General features: G+C 41.0%; 1 protein-coding gene across 2 annotated transcripts in view; it reads left to right on the forward strand.

The window, feature by feature from the left end:
* Positions 1-25,510, forward strand: part of LOC116311206 (plexin-A1-like) — a 311,927-nt gene that overhangs the window by 217,019 nt on the left and 69,398 nt on the right. For both annotated transcript variants that reach the window (XM_039604677.1, XM_031728256.2), the window contains exons 11-15: positions 2,543-2,639; positions 10,009-10,232; positions 20,033-20,184; positions 21,979-22,099; positions 22,272-22,408. In XM_039604677.1, the coding sequence (XP_039460611.1) occupies positions 2,543-2,639; positions 10,009-10,232; positions 20,033-20,184; positions 21,979-22,099; positions 22,272-22,408 (731 nt within the window). The remainder of the gene's footprint in view (positions 1-2,542; positions 2,640-10,008; positions 10,233-20,032; positions 20,185-21,978; positions 22,100-22,271; positions 22,409-25,510) is intronic.

The following is a 25,510-nucleotide window of genomic DNA, read 5'->3' on the forward strand; positions in this document are numbered from 1 at the left end:
ACTCCCCTGATTAACGATCTAGTCCAATCAGCAGGCCAAAATATAACTGGTCCACTGCTTTTCCATTGTAACACATGTCTGTGTACCTGATGACAGTCCCATCAAATTCAGCTCTACTTTATCTTCGGTGTCTAACGAGTAAATATTATTATTTATTTGAGCATGGTAACCTCATATTGTAAACATCATATCAGGATTGACATTAGCTTTACTGTACCTCTAGCATGAATGCAAAAGTGCAGTTTTTAAAATGGCAAAATTTGCATAATCAGATTTTGATTTACTGAGTTTTTTTAAACTTCAGCTTTGCGAGCCTTTGGCATACCTGTTGTTTAATGACTTTATTTCTGAAGTGGTTTTAGCTTCTTCCTCTGCTGCTTCTGTCTCTTTGTGTTTCCTCTTCTCCCCTGGCTTCCATCTTCCCTCCTGTCTTATTTTTTCAGCGTTAAATCAGCTTACCATTTTTCTGGGACTCCGGAGCGTCCCCCAGGAAGCGAGTTAGACAGTGGGTGATGCTCAGTGTGACTGGGTGGCACGGTGTCACAGTGTGGTTTGTGTCAGCATTTTAAACCATGTGACAGCATGAATAAAGCATGATGTGGCGGGCAGCGGGGTGGGCAGGGACTGACAAGGGAACAAGCCTGCCCAGTGTTTTGGGGAAGGCGGACAAGTCGAAACTCTTAAAGTTTAATGGGGGCGAAGAGAGAGAAGAAAGGTAGTGTGTAGGGATGTGTGTGCGAGTGGGCCGTGTGGTTTCATTGGGTTTCCATAGACAGTCCTTCAACCAGTGGGATGTAATAGTGTTACTAATAAAGTCAACAGCCTCGTGCATGGTGCGTCGGGGTCACATTGAACTAGTGGGAAGGGAATATGTTCAGTCAGCCTTTTCTTTGTGGCAGAAGTGCTTCTGGTTGAAGCCCTCCTCTCTGGAGCTGCTGACCTCCCAGAATCCTGTGGTTTCATTGGTCTGTGTTCATCACATCATCGTATTGTCTCAATAAAGATCCAGAAATCCCACATTTTTTCTTCTCTGGCTGCTTACAATGTTCCCTTTGATTTCCCCCCCGTGTTTGTGTTTTTCTTTTTCTTCAACTTGTCCATGTATTTCATCTTTTTCATTAGAAGCATAACTGAAACTCTGACTACTCTGAAATAAACAGATTTGCTTCATAAAGGTTATGTTTGTATGTTACTGATTTTTCTCTTTATAAAAGACTGTCTTTGAGAGGTAAATGTAAAGCAGTCGTATAACCCCCAAAATTCATGCCTACAGTCTTTACCCTGCCTTAAATGGACACTAGGGAAGTTTGTATCATTGATTGTACAATGTAGTGTTGTGGCTATAGAACAAGGGCGCATTCGCATTTAGTTTGGTTCCCCATAAGCTTTTAATTGCTTTCACTCTGCAGTTCTGTCAGCCTCGGGATACAAATGTGAATAGTGGGTTGTACAACCAAATCTGGAAAAAGGATAATTGGTTTTGCTGGTGACTTCTGGCAGCTTTCCCCAAGTAGATGAAGTCATAGGCAGCAGAACAACTGGAGTAACTGTCTATAAGTGAGCAGAAGAAAAGGAATCCTGTGGCCAGAGATGGAGAAGAAGGACACTAAAAGTAGATCAAGAGCGAAGCCCGGACAAGCGTTTCCTTGATGGAGAGAATTTTGGGGACTGAGAAGGTTTAAAAATGACATTAGCAAAAAAATCTGCTCTTTGCGACAAAACAGCATTTTCATTCTTATTTTAAAACACTCAAGTATCACATTATTATTTCCATCAACCTCCTCCCCACAACAAGTATGAGGTCCTGAACTGGAATAAAACAGATGCTAAAAGTAATCCCGGCAGCAATCGCAATTCAAATTGGGATTTTTTGGGGGAGGTTTTAAGAAAAAGAAGTTTATTAACTTTGTCCAGCAGGTGTGGACAACAACAGCAGATCAGCTCCACAGCAGTGGAGAAAAGTTCAGTTTGTATCACAAGTTTGTATATGTGTGTGTGTGTGTGTGTGTGTGTGTGTGTGCGTGTCTCAGGCCCCATTGACCATACAGCATGCCTGAGCTCCATCTACCAAATCCAGTGTGTCAGTGAGCAAATTGGAAATGCCAATTTCACTTTACACCGCTCCGTATCTTATCTTTCGCTTACCCTCATCCCACCACTTAGCTCATGTGTAAATGAATAAGGTCCTCTCACACACGGCACTCTTTGATTTCTGGCTCCCTTGCCGTCTTTGACCACCTCTCCTTTTCCGCATCGCCTATCTCCCTCCCCTCGTCCGCCTGCATTCTTCCATGCCCGTTCAACTGTAACCCATCTGTTTTTTGTTTTTCTCTACGTGCATCCATGAAATATGTCTGTTTTGGCGGATATGGAATTCCGCTCGCGTGCGTTCTTTCGCTCTTTCCCCGTCTGCAACGAGCAAGTCTGGCTGAATCACTATGCAGATGACACTATATCACACACAATTTGCAATTTGCATTCAATCCATTATAGAAGAACAATTTCTCACGGGTTCCTCGTCTTGTTTTTCTCTTCCCTGCAGTACGACTACGAGGGCAGCGACATCAGCGACCTGCCGGTTGACCTGTCTGTGGTGTGGAATGGAAACTTTGTCATCGACAACCCGTTCAACATTCAAGGTAGAGAGCTTTCTCTTCTTTGTGCTTCTCTGACGCCTCCTTCTTTATTGTCATCTCCCCTCGGGGAGGCATGTAAGCATTGTTACTCCAAGAAAGAAAAAAGAAGGCGAATCGGCCCTGCTTGTTTATTTGCTTGTAATGATTTTCTGCGAAGCAACAACAAGCGTGTGCAGCTGTCCTCCTCCGTAAGAAATCTGCAATTTCATTTTTGACAGACCGTCAGGGAGAAAGGTGAAAGTGTACCAGTGGTTTGGCAAAACACTGTTCACGAGTTAGGGATTTAAAAAAAGAAAGAGGGGCAGAGGGAGTGATTGATGGATAGCGATGATAACAAACAAACATCCCAACGCAGAAATTAATAGGGATGGATGTTAGAGAGGAAGATAAACAAATGGAGAACGCAATAGGCAGAAGAAAGGATGAAGAGGAAGAGCGATGGGTGGATGACAGGTTGATAAATGCGCTACGTAATGGCGGGGGAGGGTGTGGGTGTGGAGGTAGGGGTAGGGGTGGGGTAGATGTGAGTAGGGATTGATAAAGAAAAACAGAAAGCGACATGGAGGGATGGGATTTATTATTTTTAATCGCTATTTGTGCATGAAGTGGAAAACAATTACCAATTCTAAATTCTTTATCAAGTGTAATATATTGGGTGGTAGAGGCTAATGATTTTAGACGTCCCATTACACAAGATAATAAAAGTCTTGCTCTCAAGTGTGTCATACAGTCTTTGGCTGTGGATGCACGTGCAGCCTCAGATGAACGAACCCTTCCGACTCTCTGTTGCTTTCTCTCTCGCGTTGTGTTTTCGCTCTTAAAAACTGACACCCTTGCACATTTTAATCTGGCAGCCTTTGTGCTGTATCTGACCTCGTTTTGACAGATGTTAGACGTGCCATTCATTTTCAGACTGCTCGGAAATTAGCTGCGTATTGGTCACGACCTAATTCTCCTGTTTTTTTGTTTGAAAATTTCCTCTTTTAAGGTTTTCTGCCTGTGCCGAGACATCCTCCTCGGGGATTAAACCTGCTGCGTTTGGCACGTGCAGCGCGATATTGTAGCTGTAGCAACAAGCTAAATAATCGCATTTTTATGCAATCAGCTTGATGGAGTCATTGCTGTAATTTTTAACTGTAGATTTAATGACTTTTTAACTGTGAAGAGTGTCAAGCAAGCAATACAGACCCACATTTATCAGAGAATCTGCAGGTGCTGCGCTTTGAGCAATGAGCTACTCCATCAAATAATGAACATTGTTGAGACATCCATATTCTGAAGAAACAATGTAATAATGACATTTGCTGCCACTACAGTCACTACAGCAATAAAACTAAGATGAGGTCTCAAACACAGTAGGAGTTTGGAGGATCTAGTATCACCCGATGTATGTTTAAGCCAAATCTGACCTAAATGAACCGTACTGGTAATCACCAAAATAATTTGTTATGTTTGTGTCGTGGTTAATCCACCAGTATGAGCACGCTTTTTAAGTGAAATTACATTTTGAATGCTAAAATATAATTACTGTTGTTATCCATGGATTTTCAAATTTCAACGTTTTACAACAAAGCGGGGGAAAAAATAGTAAAGCACATTATTATTATTTTTTAATTGCGATGCCAAATTACAGTTTTTTACTTCCATTATTGAACGGAAAAATTAGTTTTAGTTGTTGAACATTATCCTTGTTTAATTTCTTTTTTACTTCTCAGAGAAGTTCGCTGTGCCGGCTCAAATTTTGGGTATAAATTCAGATTATTTGCTTAATGAATAACAGTCTAAGTTTTAGTTTTACACAAGTTTTGACATTTTTAACCATTGGACATGAGTTTTTTCAGGAATTTACAGTAATATATGTATCGTAAGGGTTGATAGTAAATCCAGCATTGAATAGGTAACAGGTAACACAAAACTCTGATGGTTCTGTGTTTGTGCAAGGCCGCAGTGTTAGCATGTTTGTTGGCTTGGCCAAACAAATATGTGCATTTAAGATTTGTCAAACTATCAAAGTTTTGTGTTTGTGTTACCTGTTACCTTTATGGTATTCACCGCTGGAGTTGTATGATTTTGGGAAGGTTATAGGTGAAATATTTGATTGCGTGTGCTGCCTGACATTTGACTGTAAATGTATTGTAAATGTTTTAAAGCCACAATTATATAATTGCATAGATGCTAAAATGGATCCGGTATGCTTTTTGTTATTTGTGTCATATACTAGTGCATTTGTATATTAATATGAATATTTGTATATTAATATGAAGTTTACTGGAAGTGAAAAGTGTGATGGGAAAAGGTATCCAAGCAACAGGGAGGGCCGCAGCCTTTGAGACGACTGTGCAATAAAGTCTATTCAAGAACTTAGGAGAAGTACGGAGTGCACTGAGGCTCCAACCAAGTACAGAAACATACTTTTCAGGAGATGGACATCGTTGTAAGGCCTGTTTTAATAATAATGCAATGATAATGTATACTTTATTGATCCCCGTGGGGATTCAAACCCCCAACCTGCCGATTATGGGGCGACCACACTACCTACTGAGCTATCCCTGCCCCATATTGATTGATCTTAGGAATTATTCCTATAACATGTATTGTGATAATTGAAGATACAGGATTTCTGAAGCCTGAGTTTGAAGTCATAACCATCAGAAGTAGACTACAGAATTTATTATTAAGTTTTCAAAGTGTTTGTTTTTCTTACTTTTTGAATTAAATTACGAAACAATGAACTTCACTATGTTCTGATTGTTTCAGATGTGTTAGTGCAGCACATGCTTACATTGGTAGATGCTCACATGGGTTTAAAGATGGTTGGCCTTAAAGGGAGAGGCATGAGTTGAGGGGCTCTGCTGAAGCTCACTGTAACACAAAGATAATTAGAACTGTGTCTCATGCAAACCAACTCTAGTTGAGTCTAAGACTAAATGGACTGGTTATTATTTTTCAACTCTGCTTAACAGCTTTACACAGCGTCTCTCATTCACACAAGCACTTTTCCCCCAAAGATACTTTGGCATGCAGACTGGAGCTGCCAGGGAACAAACCACTAACCTTCTGATTAGATGCCCTAGTCTTCCTCCTGAGCCAGCCTCAGCCACCCACAGTAAAAAGATGATGCTCGAAATGAGTATGACAGATCCACTCTTAGAAATATTATTTTTTTCCAGTTTTTTTTTCTAGGCAGCTGTTGCTGTTTGGATTTGAAAGGCCTCGGTAATAAACTGTGGAGAGATTAAAATACTTGCAGGTTCTTTGGTACACAGTGTTTCTGGTGCCTTAAATCAAATCTGCTTGTGTGTTTCCCTTCACTGCATCATTCAGCAGTGGATGACAATGAAGAAATCCAGCTTCACATAAACCAGCGTGTGCGGTTAAATTCAGAGGGTAACAAGGCCAGCGGGCAAGTGGCCGGATGGAGATCCCTAATGCAGTTAGCAAACAGTCCATTTCTGGAAGGCTAAATTCTGTTTTCCGTCAGTCAAAAGACAAACTTTTAAAGATGAGTAATATAATGTAATATAACTTCTTAGAGTGCTGCAGGGAGCTTGTGCTTTTTTTAGCCCTGGTTTACAGTTTTCAACTGAGGTCTAGAGTGCAAAGCATGATCCACAACGCCACAGCAAGAGGAAGAAATACACAAGTCTGAAACAAACTAGAGTTATGGGAAATATATACAATTATAGAAAGGACTGAATTGTAACATTGCTTTTACTATTTAAGGGTTAGAATCTCTGCTTTTGTTACAGAATCCATTATTAGCTTTAATTCCCACATTTCCTCACAGCTCACCATTGACTCTTTGAAAATAAACACTTCACAGGTGTGAGCTGTGAAGAATTTGGAGGGGGAGGGGGTCATTTTTGCAAATTATGAACATAGCACACTTTTTTTTACATGTTTCTACAGGTTTAACCTGGAATAAAACTCATAATAGGGTTTCTGACATCCAATTATTCAGCTTTGAGGATATGGCAAATATTATCAGGTAACTCTTGTGAATCGGGCCCCAGGGACTGTGTGCCACAGCGAGTGTTTTGCATAACACGGAGTGGCGTTTTTCTCCGAGAGTGTGAAATCCAAGGATCTTCGACGCGGTGTATGTGTCAGTGTGAACTCGACACAAATGTTCCTGTTGTTGCGACTTGGAGGTGGCGGTGCCTGGCGAGAATCCGTGCAGGCAGGCATCCGAAGGTCGCGGTTTGTTCTTCAAACACAACAAGACATCAGCGCGCTTCTTAAAAACATGCCTTCTAAATCCGTCCTCATTCATACAGTCCTCATAAAGGCGTTCTCCTCCTTTTTTCTTCTTCTTCTCTCCATCCTCTAATAATCCCTCCCAGTTCCATCCCCGTCTTCTTCTTCCTGAATCAGAGCCGTGTCATTCGTCTGAGGCAGAGCTGCTCGGCGCCGGCCCAGATTTGCCCCGGTGTAAAGTGGAGATGTTAATGTTAATTAAATCATTCATTTGGTTCAGATTAATTAGCGTCGCGCTACTTTTAAGCCGAGCCGTAGCTAATCAGATTAGGCCGAGCTGAGGGCCGAGGCGGGCAGATGGATACGGAAGTGGCTCGCTTTGAAGTCCGGCTGCCGTCTGTCTGACAGAGAGTAGGAGGCGGGAAGAGCTTGTTACATGTTCTCGTGCTTTTTCTCACCCCCCCTCACCCATCTCTGTTTTTCCACTTCATCTGTTTAACTGGTGTGACGGCAAACAAACCTGCCGGCAGGTTCTGACAATGTTGCAGCGACTGAGATAATTATGATGGTGATAAGCAGATGACAAAACAGAAGTAAAAGAAAACCAAAAAAACATTTCTGGTACGTTCAGCTGTCTTGTTTGCATGGACTCTCACACTCTCTGTTGAATAAGGTCTCTCTCTGTCTCTCATTTCCTCCCCCTTTTTTGGCTCGCTGTGTTCTCTCTGATTCTCTCGGCCTCGCGGGGCCCCACACCATCTTTAAATTCATAACAATCCTTGTTGCTGTTTTGTTAACAAGCGCAGCTAAAATTTATCCTCCCCCCCTCCTCCCCGCTTCCTTTCATCTCCCTCTCCTCCAACTTCTTAGGTGTTTGAGGTTTTAATTTATTTATTTATCTATTTATTTATTCAGTTTTACTTTTAATGACTTTTTTTCCCACTCTGCAGAGTTTGGGGAGGAATGTGGGTCTTTTTTTAACACAACAAATTATCAATTCCCTATTGGCGTTTGAAGACATTACCTGTTGAATTAATTTCTGTGATATCCCTCTTGGTGGCTTGTTAATTTTTTTCCCTCCATTTATCTGCGGAAACAGTTATTTTCTCATCGGCACAGCCTCGGAGTGGTAATAATCACCTACTGAAGGTTTTAGGTGTTGTGTGGGTGATTAACATTCATTTATGCTGTTCCTTTGCTCTTTCTCTTCCTCATACACAGAAACTCCTGATTGCTTTTTTTTTTTTCTTACCACTGCTGCTTTCTTTCAAATGAACAACTTGCAAAACTTTCTGTTCATCAAATATTTCATGAACATCATGCAGAATATAACGTTTCTCAAAATTTGAAACATGACAGATAGCCTGCTCAATAAGATAACTGTAGTGTACTGGAATACATAAACAAAGCATTTATTTGGTGTTTTTGGAAGTGTGCTGGAGTGCTTTCTCTTTAAATTGAAAATTAGGTAAAGGCTGCCTTTGCTAACTGAAGAATTTGGCAGCAGTGTTGCCAACTTAGCGACTTTGTTGCTATATTTAGCGAGTTTTCAGACCCCCTAGCGACTTTTTTTCTATAAAAAGTCGCTAAAAAGATGAAAGCGCGTATCGCTTTTACTCTCAACAAGCAGCGGGTGCTGTAACGCAGTCAGTTCTTCTTTTAATCTTTTACTCTTATGCTGTTTTGTGGATCACAAGGTTTAAAACTACTTATAAACACACACAAACACAAAGTAACTCCACCAGAGTGCCTATTTTGGGTCACTTTTGCCGGTCCAAGCCCGGGTAAAGGAGCAGGGTTGGAATTGTGACATTAAAAAAAACAATAATTGCTAAAAGAAATTTAATTTGCAGTTCTAAATAAACTCTAAATGCATTTAGGACGTTTTTTACTCACTTTATGTCTCTTCCACGATGTTATTTCTCTCTCCAACAACATAGGTTACAATTATATTAGCGTGACCAATTATGCAAATTAGGTGATGACGTCATTTAGCGACTTCTAGCGACTTTTAGGACAGCCAATAGCGATTTTCCTTACTGAGGAGTTGGCAACACTGTTTGGCAGTGGTTAGTTAGCTTAGCCTAACATAAAAGCCTGTAAACCGGGCTGTGAGCTAGCTCGGGGCTAAAAGATATTTTTCTATAAATTTAAACAAGTTAAAATTGCTAGTATTTTTTTAAAGGCAGTGGGTTAGGCTGAAGCAAGCAGAATATATCCGTGTATATAGCCACTGTAAATAAAAAAGAAGAAAAAAAAAGAAAGAAAACCATCTTTACAGTCTAAGGCTAAGTAGCCACAAGGTGCTAATCACTAGCAAATGTATGTTTAACAAAAAAAATTAGCTTTGGCAGTTTGCTGGTCTGGAGCATTGTGGTGTGTGTTACCATCAGCAATCATCTTAAAGAAGCAATTGTTGCTGTAGTCTGAGAAGGGTTATCAGTTCATTCATCAAACATTGTAAACGTCCAAGAAAAATGTCCAAAATCCCAAATCCACCCGCCGTGCAGTGCACGGCTCAGAGAAACTGTAAAAAAAATCTCCGACTCTACAGGCCTTGGAATTTAGATTTTAATATCCAAGACAGTGCAATTAGAAAAAGACCGAGGGTTTCCAAGAGAAAGACCATGTCACCATGGCTTAACTTTGCAAAACTGCATTTGAAAAAACCACAAGACCTTTAGAACGATGTCCATTGGACAGGCGAGACCAAAGTGGAGATGTTTGGCCAGAATACTTAAACACAGCACATCAGCACAAACAGCTCATACCCGTTGTCAAAGTTGGTGGTGTTCTGCAGCCACAGAACCTGGGCACCTTGCAGCTGCTGAGTTGACCATAAACCCTCTGTTAAGGCATCTGTCTGACAGTTACACTTACCTTAAGTAGGTCATGCAACAGGATAATGATCTCAAACACACGAGCAAAAACCACAACAGAATGTCATTTTCACGCTGATTTTAGAAACAGGAGGACTTCCATGCTATTTATGTAAACTTTTACGTGCCATAGCCATAAATTAATTCCTACCAAGCAAAGGTAGCCATTACTATGACTGTTGTTCACCTCTTTGACCATCATTTTATCCTTCACAGCACCTGCTTTACAATAATGTTTGATTACAGCTCCTATTGCATATGTTGACTCTCTCTGCCTCTTTTTGTCTCTCCACCAGCTCACCTGTACAAGTGCAGGGCATTGCGGGACAGCTGCGGTATGTGCCTGAAGGCCAACCCCAGGTTTGAGTGTGGTTGGTGTGTTCAGGACAGGAAGTGTTCCCTCAGGCAGGAGTGCACCGGAGGAGGCAATTCCCACCTCCCCCTCCAGCTGGCAGAAGGTGGAGGGTGGATGCACGCCACATCTGGAAACAGCCGCTGCACCCACCCCAAGATCACCAAGGTAAGTAAGTGTGTCTGCCTGTTAAGGCTGCACACTTAAAGTTGGTACCACCCACTGTAAACATGACAGGCTTTGAGATATACAGATAGTGTATGTGTGAGAGAGCATGCTAGGATACTTTCAGATGCTTGTGTGGCTGTTCTGTGTGTAGCTGCTTTTTGACAGTTGTCACTTTGTACTTGACTGTGGAGTACTGGGTCATTTAGCATTTTGTAGTGTATGTCTGCTAGAATGTGAGAGTAAATGGCATCTATTACTCTACAGGTGTCTGATCCACTCTGTGTGAGTAACACACATAATTAAAAGCATTCAGCCTTTTTTTTGACACCCTCCCACACGAATGCATCAAAACTGAAATAAAATGCAACACACTCAGACTCATTCGCCACATTATCTACAGTTAATGTGAAGAAGTTTCCAGGTTCATGGAAAGACAGGAATGAGCTTGGCGACCTTTCACATGAGTCTGAGTGTGCTCCAAATAACAGAAACATTTTCTAGAGGAAGATGGGGTGGGCGGCCTTTTTTTAATATGACTAACTAAACAACGATGCTGCATTGGAAATTAATAGAAACCGCCTGATGATTTTTTTCCTTAATAAAGATGTGAGTTCTTTAAACTGGTTGAATTGTGGTCTCGTATCAAAGCACCTTAACTGAGGAGAATTTTCGGTGTGATAACATGATTTAACCCTCATTTTTGAATTTTCTTTGTGTCGCAGTGTTTTGATGAATCTAATATATAGATAATACATTATAGCTTAAAAAGGATGCAAGTTTGTGTGTTTAAAATAATCTTTGAACTCACCTGTTCTTAATGCAGCTGTTTTTGGATTTAATGGACAAATTTGCTGCATTGATTTTTTTTTTTAAAAAGCTTGATTTTTCTGATTTTTCCGATCTGAATAAACAGATCTGAACAGTCAGACCACTGCGATTTACAGGTAAGCTGTAGCTCAAAACATTCCCGTGCTAAATATACAGTGATATGGCAATAGTGAAATAATACTAGTTTACCTTAGATACAGAGGTAGACGTCGCACTGGGTCTCTGAAAGGATCTCTCCACCTCCTGAGATGTGGTCTCTCAGCCTGTTCTTACTCCTGAGGTGTAATATAGTGACGATTTGTCAAGTCCTGCGGCGTTCCTGAGGAATGCGAAAGGTGACCATCCGTGTTCTTATGCTACGCGCCGGGTTATTGATGAAATCCAGTAGAATGACGCTCCCACAGTAATACACGTTCAGGCCATTTATTCCAGCCCTAACCCTAACCTTATCCCTAACCTTAACCACCACTTTAATGACGTTAGATAGTGTTTTCCAAAGTGATTTCAGTAAAACGAATGCATTTTTTTCTTCTTTTCCAAAATTCCGATTTTCTCAGAATTCTGGAAAAGAAGAAAAAAATAGATGTGCCCACTTTTTTTTTTTTCCAGTGGCCCTAATCCTAATCCGTAATCATTCCAAACAGTTCTCATGTTTCCAAATTTTTCAGATCTCGTGATATATGGACATGTTAGGTGCCCGGAAGTGTAACATATCAATGATTTGTCACCTAGCGTAAAATGTTACGCTTTGGGAGTGAGAACGTGTTGGGTCCCTGCCTCAAACTCATTTTTTTCACCCTGTGCTTCTTGGGGATGATATTTTTCAAAGAAAACAACACAAAATCTGGAATTTTGTGTTGTTTGTTTGCAACGCACTCGGTCTGTAATGATCTTTAATCCATTAGAATTACAAGTACTTATTTCACATTTATTTTAAATAAAGTTATAGAACTAAAGACAAAAGCTTCTGAGGGGAGGAACTGTGGAAACTACACTTTTTTCAGAATTTTGACTCATTGATGGTCATAATGCTTTTTGTCAAAGCAGCAGCAGAGAGATCTGTAGTTTCTCACCTTATTTCCTGAGGTGGACAGTAGGCGAAAAAAACATTTACTAAAACTTTTATCTTTCACTTGCTGTTTAAACTGAAATGCAACTCTGCTCTGAAGATAATTAAGTCCACTGATTCCACTGATGCAAATGTGAGGCTTCAAAGTAAGCAAGGATAAGCACATGCAGTGCTGCACGAGACATACATCACTGGAAAGACAAGGGGTGAGAAGCCTCCAACGCCAACCATCCGCAGCCAGTGACAGCCAAAAGAAACTCTTCTGATCAGAACTGCCTCCAATTGATATACAGTTTCTAAAATCGCCTGCGAAGAAAAGCAGCGCGGCTTCTTTGAGCATAATCTTGTCAACTCGTGAAGACAGTCGTGTCACCTGTGGAGATCCAAGGCACGGCAAACCTTGATAGGCCGTTGCGTCAGCTCCCTTTGTTGAAGCCCCTGTGGTCACGAAAGCCCTACGTGTCCTGAACCCAGAATGAAAGCTGCTCCATTTTAATGTGTTGCTATTAAAACGCACACATGATGGGACCTTGCGCCTGCCCTTGGCACAGAAATGGTGTTATTACTCACTATTACATCAAACTGCTACTCCAGGAAGAGAGAGCGCGAGAGAGCCACGTAAAACTTTGTTTGCCTTTTCTTTTTTTTCTTCTTTTTTTTAAACTGTCTTTTAGTTATGGTGCTTTTTGTATGCCGCTGTCGTTACATGTAGTACTGAGGAGGACTGGTTAGCATGCGTCTTATTTTTTAATTTTGACAGAAGTAATGAGTTTTCTGTGCTAAACTCAAATGGCTATGGAGTACAAATGAAACTGGTGACACTTTCTTGATATCAATTGTTAAATCTTTGTCCCCTAACTCATTATCATCCATTATCTATTTGCATATGTTTTCAGAGACGTGAGGCTTATTAAAGTCTCAGTTCGAGGAACGTTTCAGTTTTTATAGTATGATTCATTCACAACTCCTTCTGACTTTAATAGTAACAATTGGTGTGTTCAGACATCATTAGTGCTGTGTGAATGTATTCTTCCGTGTGTATTTGAGTCAGCCTGTTTGTGAATGCGGACGCTTACAGCATGTTTGTTTTATGTTGCCATAAATGTGAAGGAGAGGGTGTGTGAGTGATGTGTTTTCATATTATGGTAATGGTCCAGGTTGTGTGAAACAGACTAATGAATGTCTAACAAGATATAAAAGTAGAAACTTTTATATCTCGCTGTTATTTCCATGATAAGGAAAGAGAGGGAGACAATATCGCATCTTTATTTCTCTTCATTCACACAAGCTTTCTGCCTGTAGCTGATGTTACTTTTAACACGGGTGATAACTTTAGAGTCTCTGTTTTTTTCAGGTGTATCTGTTATTATAATTTTTACTTCTGCTCACTGAAAGTCATTTTGTTGACTTGAATAGTGTAATTAACACATCAGCAAAAAGTGGCTCATTAGCTAAAGCGTGCAGTGTTACATATGTCGGTGAAAACAGACTATGTGGACAGGCCGTTCTTACTTGAAGCTTCAATACACAGAGGCTTTAAGTTTTTGGTCATAATAATTTTAATGTAAACTAGGTTCATTGGTCTCTACTCAGTTCAATTCAATTCAGTTTTATTTATACAGCACCGAATTACAACAACAGTCGCCTCAAGGCGCTTTATATTGTGAGGTAGACCCTACAATAATACATACAGAGAAAAACCCAACAAACCCAAAGATGAGCAAGCACTTTGGCGACAGTAGGAAGGAAAAACTCCCTTTTAACAGGAAGAAACCTCCAGCACAACCAGGCTCGGAGGGGTGGGGCCATCTGCTGCAACCGGTTGGGGTGAGAGAAGGAAGACAGGACAAAAGACATGCTGTGGAAGTATGATTCAATGCAGAGAGGTCTATTAACACATAGTGATTGAGAAAGGTGACTGAAGAAGAAATACTGTGAGTGCATCATGGGAATCCCTCGGCAGCCTACACCTATTGCAGCATAACTAAGGATAACACTATGACGTTTTTGTGATCACTGTCCTCTTATTTCACTGTTTTCAGCCGGAGGTGACAAGAAAAAATACATTAATAACATCAAAGTCAAAGTAAACTTTTTATTGTCATCTCTGCTATATCCAGTGCAGCATATAGAGAGACGAGATGATGAGGCTCCAGTTACATCAGCAAAAAAAAACAATATACAGACATAAAGGAAGTAAGAAAAGATATATTTTTATTGCAACACAACACGAAGCTCATTAGATTAGAACAGTGATGGTCTGTGCAAATAGCCGTGCTTAGCTCTGTCTCTTGTTTTCTCTTCTGATCTTGAACAGTACTTTGTTGCTGATCAAACTGAGTTGGTAAGCTAGGATTCCACTGTTCCTGTCTACTTCCTGGCAGATTTTTCTCAGCTTATTTCTGGAACTTTACGAGCAACATAGCAGTTTTTAGACATATGCAGTATAACTGTGTTACCTGTTACCCTGTGTTACCGGTAGCTGTTGATGCATGGATACCGTTGCAAATAAATGTCTAACCCAAAATTACGTTTTAGCATTGATTCCGATCTGATTAGCAATTTTTTTGGATGGCTCTATTCACGTCACACAATTTCACACTGATGGGGGCCTGACCTGGTGTATCATGCACAAAATCTTAACAGTATAAAACCAATGCTGAGTCTAGGAGGGGTGACCACACAAGAAGACACTGACAGCTATGTAGCAAAAGGAGACCGTGGAATGTCAGTGACACTTACCACTAAATGTTTTTTGTTTTTTCTACCATAAATATGAAAAAAGATGTTGTTAGGGTGGCTAAGTGGAATGGAGTATGTAGTTATACACACCACTTTGATTGCCTGCATCTGTTTACGTTGTCTTGCTGGAACTGCAAGATCTCAAAAAAGACAGCAAGCATGGCCGACATGACAGCACGTAGTCTGCGATGTCTCAGATCACAGAAAGGCAAGATTACACTGCAAACCCAATCTGATCCAATGACCCCGTAACACTCAGTTAAGTCTAATCTTAAAATTAAGATTCGATTTTTGACTCAACAATGACTCCGTTTTCTATTTGTCGAGGTGGGAATTTCAAAAAATAGCCAAGAGATTAAAGGGTTAAATTGGACACACAGCAAAAGCTGCGTTTTAAACTTTCAAAGCTTCACGAACTTCATGCAGTTGAGGGTTAAAAATAGATTTTTATATTTTTGCATTTTAATGTCAAGCAGTTTCGTAGTGTCTATGATAAACACAAATGTTGTCACACTGTCATTTTAAAATAACACTTTATTGTAGAAATCAGTCTTTCCAAACCAACACTGCTATTTAAGGCAGGTGTTTTGGTTAATCCTTATAGTATTACCAGGTAACAGTGTCCAAAGTCTCTCAATATAAAGGTGATGCCCCTGAAAATAAAAGCCTTTTAATGTTATTGTAATCTGAATCTGAACACGGTCCATATTCCCTTTGAAAGAGCTGTACAATGATAAATGTTCCAATAATATTTGTCTCAGACAGTTTAGTTAGCAGAACTCTCGAACCATTTTCTGACCACATAAATAACTTTCCCAGTTTCTATCTGCCCTTCCATGGCTCCCATGCGCTATTGGTTACCACTCAGCCCACAGCAGGATTGTGCCCACAAATAAAATGTTTGTAGATGCTGGATGACAGACTACGAGGAAACCACTGCTGTAACACTGATGATTTGATGTGGCTACACTGTGGTTAGGCCTGTAATATAAAAGGTCACATCACCACAGAGTGATGCCCCAGTACTTTACCACCAAGTGATTCCCGCTCAGTGGTACTTAAAAGAAGTGGCCAAGCAAAAGAAGAAAAATGTGCAATAAGATTTAGTGGATTGTTTTCCATCCATGTTACAGTATATAATATGTTATATGACCAACAGTGCAATATAATGGTCTAATGCAATGGTTCTTTACTAGCTGTGATGCTTTTCATCATTGTCAAAACTGAAATTGCACATTTCCATTCAAAGCTGCCACTCAGAGTCAGAGAAAATTCAAACAGTATGAAACAATGTCAGACTGCATAATGGGGACAGAGCAAAGCTGTTCAGATTGAATGTTAGACTATTAGCTGACCAACTCCAGCATTCAGTGGTTAGTGGTTAGAAACTGGCAGACTCTGTGTTTTAGTAGTATGCATCCTCTAGTGTTTGTGTTCCTCGATCAGTCTGGTTTCTCATGTGGAACAATTACATCTGCTAGTCTTTTGCAGTTATGACTTAAGGCATGCGTGTTACAGCACAAATGTAGTTCTGTTATATCAGATCACTTTCTTAAAGAATCCAAAACGCCTGAGGTCCGTTTTCAACTTCAGGGTGTCTGTGCTTTACATAACCCAGGGACCGGTGGTTATGCGTCTCTGAATGTAGTCGTGTTGTGTCAAATCACTGCAAACATGAGTCCAAATGTGCCTGAGGTCCCATTTCCACACTGTGGCGTCTCTGCATGCCCAGAGGCTCAGTGAGCACTGGTTATCATTTTATGTGTTGCCACGCTTTTATACTTTCAAGATATTTTCAGAGCTTCCAATAGAAATTCATTCTTCCATGTCAGAGGAATATTATAAAGGTAGACAAATAAATAAATATAAGATCCACTGCATTCTTTCATTCATACTAGCTTAAAGGTATAGTACTCATATACATATCCTAATATAGTTCATCTGAGGCAAAACTCCTGAACTTACTGAAGTCTGTTCTATGAAGCACATGAGGTCCCAGTCATACAGGTATAGAGACCAGTCGTGACCATCTGGCAACGACCAGTTCCTAGGGTAAAATCTCTATTCCCAGAACGATTGGCAGGTGGTTGCTGGCAATCGCTGTGAATTAATGGCTAAAGCCCAATTCACTCAGGCTTAGAGACCAGACTCTAAGTGACTCTACGGGAAGTGCAACTTGCAACTGATTTCACCTAGCAACAACCAGCAACCACTTGCCAACCAGTTGGGGAATATAGTTTTCCCTAACAGCCAGACTTCCCAGCTTGTCGCCAAACTCTCTCTAGGCCGCTGTGACAGAGGCCTATGATAGAAGATAAGTCATGAAACAATCAGTCCAGTATTGGTCCACTGCTTATACATACAGCTGGTTACATCAGTTTTGTGGCTTTGTTGATGTTTTCCCTTCTGAGGAACTCATCAAGCTCAGTCTATGCAGATTCCCTAACACTCTGTCTTAACACCAAGACGAGTTAAAGTTTCACTTAAGTTCTCATCACTATCAGTGCCTTTACTAATAAAGCTATACATGGAAACATAGAAATATATATACATATTAGCCTCTGCAAGATACAGCTACACTATTGTGGTTGCAAATTGCTCAGAATTGGTGCATAAGCTGCTTTGCTCTATCTCTAACCCCATCTGCGTCTCTTACTCAAGTCCATACTCTAGTACTGTGAATGTCTGTCCACCTTCACTTTAGGTGTTATTACATATAAAAGCTGTATTTTAGAGGAATTCAGACAAACAGATAGAAAATTCTGGGGGAACACCACTTTCTTGGATACTATTAGTTAAAATTATGTTCCCATGCAAGGTTTTTGCCGTGGCCATTATGACCATTATGTGTGTTTACGGTGTCATAGTATATGGCCCCATTGTCATCATTGGTCCCTTTCTGAATATCACCCCCACATAATGGTGGAAATCCCTTTAAAAGCACTCTTCTTTCTTTCTCTCTGTTGCTTCTCTGTCTGTGGCCCTGCCAGTGTTTATATCCCAGGGCTGGGTGGCTAGCTGATATTGTGTTTTGTGGTATCATAGCTCCATTCTTCCAAAACCATCTGAAGGCCCATTTCCACACCCCGACATCTGTTGTCCATATCATACCCTGGAGCTTGATGGCTACTCACTCTGGTCAGTGTTTACCAGCTCTCGTGTTTGTGGAACCAAAGTGCCGAGGCTCCGCTGGCGCCTGAGGTTCCAGCATGAGTAAGCTTCCAAATAGTAAGCAGCGTTGTACCCAGCCAGAATGTTCTCTTTCTTACTCCCTCAGTTTACTTTTTTTTTTCGTTCTCGCAGCATGTAAAGGATCCTTTTACAAACCCAAACATGCAATCATCCCGTCTCTGGTCATCATAAAGATGCATTCGGTCAATGCAATGTTTATTTCTCTTAAACACGGGATCTCAGTTGCAATAAATGTATGTTTTTTGGTGATGGTGTGTTTACGCATAGTGAATATGTCTCTTTGTATTATAAAATAACACTGCCAATGGTATTGTGATTTTTCCTTTGGTTCCAAAGTGTGGCTTGCCTGCTTATCTTTCATCTGTAGCTTTAATTTAAAAGAGTCAATGGGTAATTAGATTAGCTTAAAAAAATGATGAAAGGCTTTTAAAATGCTGGGGGAAAAGACAGAATGTGATAAGTTAAAAATCATATGCAAAACTTTAAATGTTCCTAGTTAAAAAACAGTATGTCAGACTTTAAAACTTAGAGATCGACACAAGCAACACATGTTAAAAAGCTGCATCATCTCATTTAACAGCTATATGTACGTTTTTGGGAACTGTGGACACCAACCGTGGTAGTTTTAGACATGGAATGTATTTTTACATTCTATCTTGGTGTAGGACATCAGCTCAGCTGCTCACCAGTTCAAGGAGCCCTATGTTTTATTTTTTATTTCATAATATGGAATCGATTTTATGTGGTGACAGGCACACAGGTTTGGCAGCGTCTTCCTGAAATAAGCCAGGCGTTTCCTGAACAAGATGTCTGGATGACAACATGTATTATTTCAAATCCTGTAAATGTTGTGGAGCCCTCATGTTTACACTAATGCATTGCTATACCACCAAAATTTAACTTTTGAGTGGAAGATGACCACAGGCCACATCACCTCAGTCCATATTAAACAAGAAGCGGGACTGCGGACCACTGCTAAGGCGACTCACTCTCTGGGTGTTGTTTAATGCACGCCCTGAACAATTTAGTAACTTTAAGTGTACAGAATGTGGAAGAATTCCCTGCATCAATAATTGGAATGCTACCCTTGAGCAAGGCATTTAAACTCCAGCTGTTCTGCCTTTGATTTTCATTTGCTGAAATTTTTTTCTTTCTGAAGCACGGTACGAGAAAGGATTTGGATCTCTGTTGATTTGCTCCATGTAAACATTTACAATTAAATCTTAAGTGTCTGGGAAGACAAATTGTTCATCCTCCACGCTGCTAAAATCTCCATTTGTCAAGGTCTGTTGTCGGGTACTGTCTGTAGTATAATAATGCCGTGCAGCCATGACGTCGCCTGAGTTTGCTTTTCCACACCGCGCTTTGTGCTCAGCCAAGCACTGCAGGAGAACGGGGCAATGGACAGATTACACATAATTACCTCATGATGCTTGCTAGGGATTAGGTTTGCGTGTGCGTGTCTGCTACTGATGTGTGTGAGTGTGTGTGTCAGTGACAACTGCCGTCCATCAGTCACCATATTTGTTTTGTCACACCACACCTGTCCCCGTTACGCGCTATAATCTGGCTAGATAAATCACATTACGGTTCGTCTAGGCGACTGAGCGTTACACTGCCGCAGCCCCGTGGACGGAGCCAAGCTGCCATAATAAGTTTCAATTAAGCAGAGATGATGCTGGTTTGCTTCTGTATACCGCTGTTTATGGGTTTTATGCCCTCTCTTTAACAAATTTTCTGTGCTTTTCAAAGCCAGGAAGGTGATTCTTCTTCATCAAAACTAAATCCACAGATGTGGACGACTCAGTATAAAGTGTGCACATATTTGTGGGTTTTTCCATATCCATTTATGCCCTGATGTTGTCTTAGAGGACCATTTTTGGGATAAATTTAAATGTAGAATGGAGAGAAACAAAAAAAATCACTTCATCCTTTCTGATATCGGTTCTCCATTGTCTTGTTGGTGCAGTTATTCCCTGAGACGGGGCCTCGACAAGGCGGAACCAGGGTGACCATCTGGGGGGAAAACCTGGGTCTGCAATTTAGAGACATCCAGACAGGCGTCAAATTGGGGAAGGTGCCCTGTGTTCCCGTTGAAGATGAGTACGTGAGTGCTGAAAGGTAAGTTGAGAGGCAGAACGCACGCACACAGTACCCATGCATGTGCAATCAGACACAAATAGGTGAAAAAAGGCACACATGTACACTATATTGCCAAAACTATTCATGACCATAGTGTAAAATCAAGCACCAGGGCATGCAGACTGCTTCTACAAGAATGGGTCGCTCTCAGGTGCTCAGTGAGTTCCAGCGTAATACCATGAGGGGATGGCACCTGTGCAACAAGTCCAGTCGTCAAATTTCTTCATTACTAAAATATTCCAACTGTTAGTGCTAGGTCAGGTAAACTCACAGAGCAGAGGCAGCAGATGCTGAGGAATGGAGGTCGCAAACTTTCTGCAGAGTCAATTACTACAGACCTCCAAACTTCATGTGGCCTTCACATTAGCTCAGGAACAGTGCACAGAGAGCTTCATGGAGTGGGTTTCCATGGCTGTGCAGCAAGGCAAAGCGCCGGATGAAGTGGTGTAAAGCACGGCACCACTGAGCTCTAGAGCACTGGTGATATGATGAATCACGCTTCTCTGTCTGGCAATCTGATGGATGATTCTGGGTTTGGTGGTTGCCAGGAGAACAGTACTTGTCTGACTGCATTGTGGCAAGTGTAGAGTTTGGTGGGGGTAAGATTATGATGTGGGGTTGTTTTTCAGGAGTTAGACTCGTCCCCTTAGTTCCAGTGAAAGGAACTCTTCATGCTTCAGGATACCAAGGCATTTAGGACAATTTGATGCTCCCAACTTTGTGAGAACAGTTTGGGGATGGCCCTTGCCTGTTCCGACATGACTGCTGCCAGTGCACAAAGCAAAGGCCATGAAAACATGGATGAGCGAGTTTAGTGTGGAAGAACTTGACTGGCCTGTACAGACCCCTGACCTCAACCCAACATAACATTTTTGGGATAAATTAGAGCGGAGACTGCAAGCCTTCCCACAAGACACAAAGCTGCTATAGCTGCAAATGGTGGGACAACATCATATTAAACTCTGTGGATTAAGAATGGAATGTAACTCGAGTTCATATGTGTGCGAAAGCAGACAAGCGAATACTGTTGGCAATATAGCATATCTGAGCCTACAAAGACACATCAATACATTTGCAGCATGTGGACGACCCAAATGCCTCTCTCACAGAATCACACTTAATTCCAAGGACACACACAAAGAGGAAGCTGCAGCTTGTGCCTCTCTGATCCCGACCAATCAAAGGACAGGAAAAAATGTCAACCAGAACACATTTGTGTATAGGTGCATCCGCGTTCAGCGGCTGCAAAGATAGTGACATCAGGCTTTCTTTTTTTGTGCGTTTGTAAATTCCATCTGTCGTTCCTCTCCATTACTCTCTACATATGCTCTTTCCTTTATTTTTCTCATCCCTCTATACTGACATTTACTCCTCTGCAGGGTCCTACACGGCTGAGGAATTGAGTTCACGCAGATCAAACAATCTCTCTGAAGTGCAGTTAGTTGGGAAATGATGCATGTTGAGATAGAGGGCATCTCTATTCAAATATTACACACACATCAGTTATTCTGCACATTATTCCTGACATCTCTGCACCACTCCCTAGTCAGATACATTTTATTCCTTTTTTTTAACTGTCTTTCACCACTCATGAACTGTAGATTGAGATCTATTGTCTGAAGCATTTTGGTGTCTGCATAAAGCCTTCTGTGACCACGTGACTGACCATTCACTTCTTTTTGCACTGCACTGCACTGCACTATATACTGTGAATACATGATAAAATGAGGAATAAAGAAGCATCTGCTTCAACTTTTCTCTCTCTGTGCACAGAATAGTGTGTCTGCTGAACGACGCGACCGGCTACAGGGTCCAAGAGGCTCAGGTGGAGGTGTGTGTGAGAGACTGCGTCAACGACTACAGAGCCCTGTCGCCGCGGCCGTTCACCTTTGTGGTAAGGATCCCAGCGAGGAGACTTCGAACTCTTTTGTTATGTTAGCTGCTCCATGAGGAAGTTAAGAGACGCTCCCACTGCTGAAACACAATTAAATAGTGGACTAAATCATAACTAAATTGATACAAACAAGAAGATTTATATTGAATTTTTTTCCCTCTCTTCTTTGCAGACTCCCTTTTTCACACGTATCCAGCCGTCCCAGGGGCCCATTTCAGGGGGAACTCGTGTCACCATCGAGGGGAGCTACCTCAACGCGGGCAGCTACGTGTCTGTCAGCATAGGACCGCTGCCATGCCAGTTCAAAAAGTAAGACTCCTTTTTTTATTGCTGCTATAAATTTAAAATGTATTAAACTAACCCCCTAAGGAAAACTGAGTGATGCTTAACGTGGTAAAAATAAATTTACACTTCGAGCTGAAAATGCTGAGGATGATGGGAAAAACAAACAGATAAAGCTTAAAGGAAATATGTGCATAAATAAGGATTCTCTGTCTGAAGATTTGTTTTGTGGTGTATTGCAAAAGAAAAAAATAGCATTATCATAAAGATATTACATGCACGTGTAAACATGTAGCCAGTATGTCAGACTGGGTTTATTTCTGTGTGTGTGTGTGTGTGTGTGTGTGTGTGTGTGTGTGTGTGTGTGTGTGTGTGTGTGTGTGTGTGTGTGTGTGTGTGTGTGTGTGTGTGTGTGTGTGTGTGTGTGTGTGGGCTCATGACTGTTTGTATTAAGCGTGTGTGCATGCTTGTTGCTTGCAGACACTCAGCATCTCTTTGTCTGCGCTCACGCAGGCTTTCCTTAATCTACTGCATGGAGAGAAAAAACGTCCAAACTATCACCACAGTTGCTTGCATGTCAAATGCATGGATTAGTCTCAAACAGCTAATCTCTATTGAAGCGAGCGTACGCTAGCTTTGATGTCACACCAGTCGTTTCCGTCCTCACGGTAATCCCGCAGACTCCACTTCACCACGACTGTTCGCTCACCTCAACTCTGTCTTTATCTGTCACACCCTAACTGTGGGACCGTGTTTGTGGCATCTTGTGAAGATTGCTGGGGCATGGGTTCTTTCTGAATGGGGTTGCTATGGTTACAGGCCAAGGGACTCAGGAGACTGGATATCGTAGATTCTCTGTCCTTTTTTTTTCTTTTTCTCACACTCTCTCCCTCCCTGTGTGGCTGCTGAGATATAAAGAGGCACAATAGATTCTGCAACACCAAATCGAAGTGCGCTCACATACTTTCATATACACATGTACTGTACTGTACAAAAGCAGCCACCGCTCAACTGTGCTATATACATATTAGGTAATGTATCTACTGAGGACTGCACTCGAGACTGCAATCCAAAATGTTATATCGGCTGTAAAATAACATTTTTGGATTGTAGTGTTTGTCAGTGGTAATATTGATTATTGAGATAAATCTTTTAAATATAAAAAAAGTAGGTGCTTTAGTTAGTCTTAAACATAATAATAATCATAATCTAGTAATAATCTAGTAATACTAACCTAAATCTGGGTATATCATCTGGATGAGGGAGGTGGTTGATCAGATTGCACCCAAGTACAAATGCAGTCCACACAGAAGGAGGAAAAAAATCCCTCCTGAATGGAAGCGTTATCTGTGCTATTGTTTCCCTTGTCGCTTGAAATCAACTACACTTCCACAAGATCTGATCGTATTTCCAACAGGACTAAAATAAAGCAGTGTAAATACCAAAGGTAAGGACTCACAGAGTCGATGCAGTTACCTAAATGCTGTCTTCAGACAGGCTGTATATAAAGGATGGACATACATAACATCACCGAATTTTGTAGTCATGTAGACCGTTTGAGACGTCAGTTGTAGTTTTTTGGGGTTTTCTTAAATGACAAATGAGAATATTTAATGGCTCGGTCATATTAAAGTAAAAATAGGACAGCAACCTCCTTTTGACTATGAAAAATCCAGCATATAGTGACAAATCTCAATTTCAACTATTTATTTTGCCATGCCAACAAACATGCCAACATTTTGGCCTCGTTGTTATGCTTTCATGAAGGTACATGTTTGCTGGCATGGCAAAGTGACTTGACTTGGGTCATTGACTCTGGAGTTTTGGTGTGGCACCACCGGGAAAGCAGGTCCTTTTAAGACACTGGACTAAGAAAAATCCTTTGTTGCCTGGTAATTGCATTGATTTCTTTTTTGATTTTTTTCATTTGGCGATTGACTGCAAGTAGCTGCGGCAACCGGCTGATCAGCTGAGTGTGCAACACCTTTAACAGCACCTGACTGCGAGTGCTCATAGATCTGGTCCCAGACTTTGGAGCAGCTGTTCTAAGTTAGCAAGAACACAAGTTTATTGTACAAGTTTGCAATAATTCTTTTACAGCCACTGTTTATGTAAATGTATCATAAATAAGAGGGTAGAGTGCTAAGGTAGCTAACGTTAGCAAGCCAGATACAGAACATATGAATAAAACACTTGAATTAGACACACTACAAAGTTTTCGACTGGGCTGTTAAAATAATAGACCACATCCTAGTTAAATAATTGCTCCAACAATACAAACACCTCAGATTAAGTGAGGTGAGGCCTAGCAGACAGTTAGCAGCTATAGCCCAACTCTTTCAGCAACCACTTTTAACTCAGCCTGCCCACTCAGTCTGTTATTTGTATTAAAGTAAAACTTTAATACAAATAACCCACCTCCACCAACCATGCAGTCTTTAGCAAATCAGCTAAAGAGACAAAGATTTTTATTCTATGCAGACTGTAGTTATTTAATTTCTGCTGTTAAGTTAGGCATTTTTGTAATGTGACTCTATGTGGATTGACCTGCTTTTTGAGCTTTTCTCAAGAGGCAATTCTCAAAGGAGTAGTCGTTTTTGACACTTAAGTGTTAGCCTTTTTTTTAGCGCTGTAGGTTGCCACTTGATAGACTGACATAACAGTCTTTAATCCCAGTTGTATAAGTGGCCACAGACAGTTCCAACTATACATTTGCTCTGTCTTGGCCTCACACATAAAAGCTCCAGTTGTGAACTCTGATTCGTATGTTCCAGGAGGCCGTCAGGCTGATCAAACAGCAGGACTTGGCTTATTTTGTGAGCTGAAGTGCTCTAGTTATAAGCAGAATGATCTAATCAGGCAGTTTACAAGATGAGTTAAAGAGCATGAGATTAATTGGCTTCACAGGACAGACATTGGTAATTACAAGAAAAAGTCATTTAATATGTCATCTCTTCTGCTCGGGCCTCGGTGTGAAATAAATGTCCTGGCACAAGAAAGAAATCATTGCCTCTTTATTATTACAATTCTTTATTCTATAATTCTGAGTGATTAGGCACTTCTGGCTCCTTGATAGGGTGCTGCTAAGATTTTTCCTCTGTTAGATGTGAATAGTTTCCTTCTCAAACC

The sequence above is a fragment of the Oreochromis aureus genome, linkage group 20 (assembly GCF_013358895.1).
Source record: "Oreochromis aureus strain Israel breed Guangdong linkage group 20, ZZ_aureus, whole genome shotgun sequence".
In the NCBI taxonomy this organism is placed as follows: domain Eukaryota; kingdom Metazoa; phylum Chordata; class Actinopteri; order Cichliformes; family Cichlidae; genus Oreochromis; species Oreochromis aureus.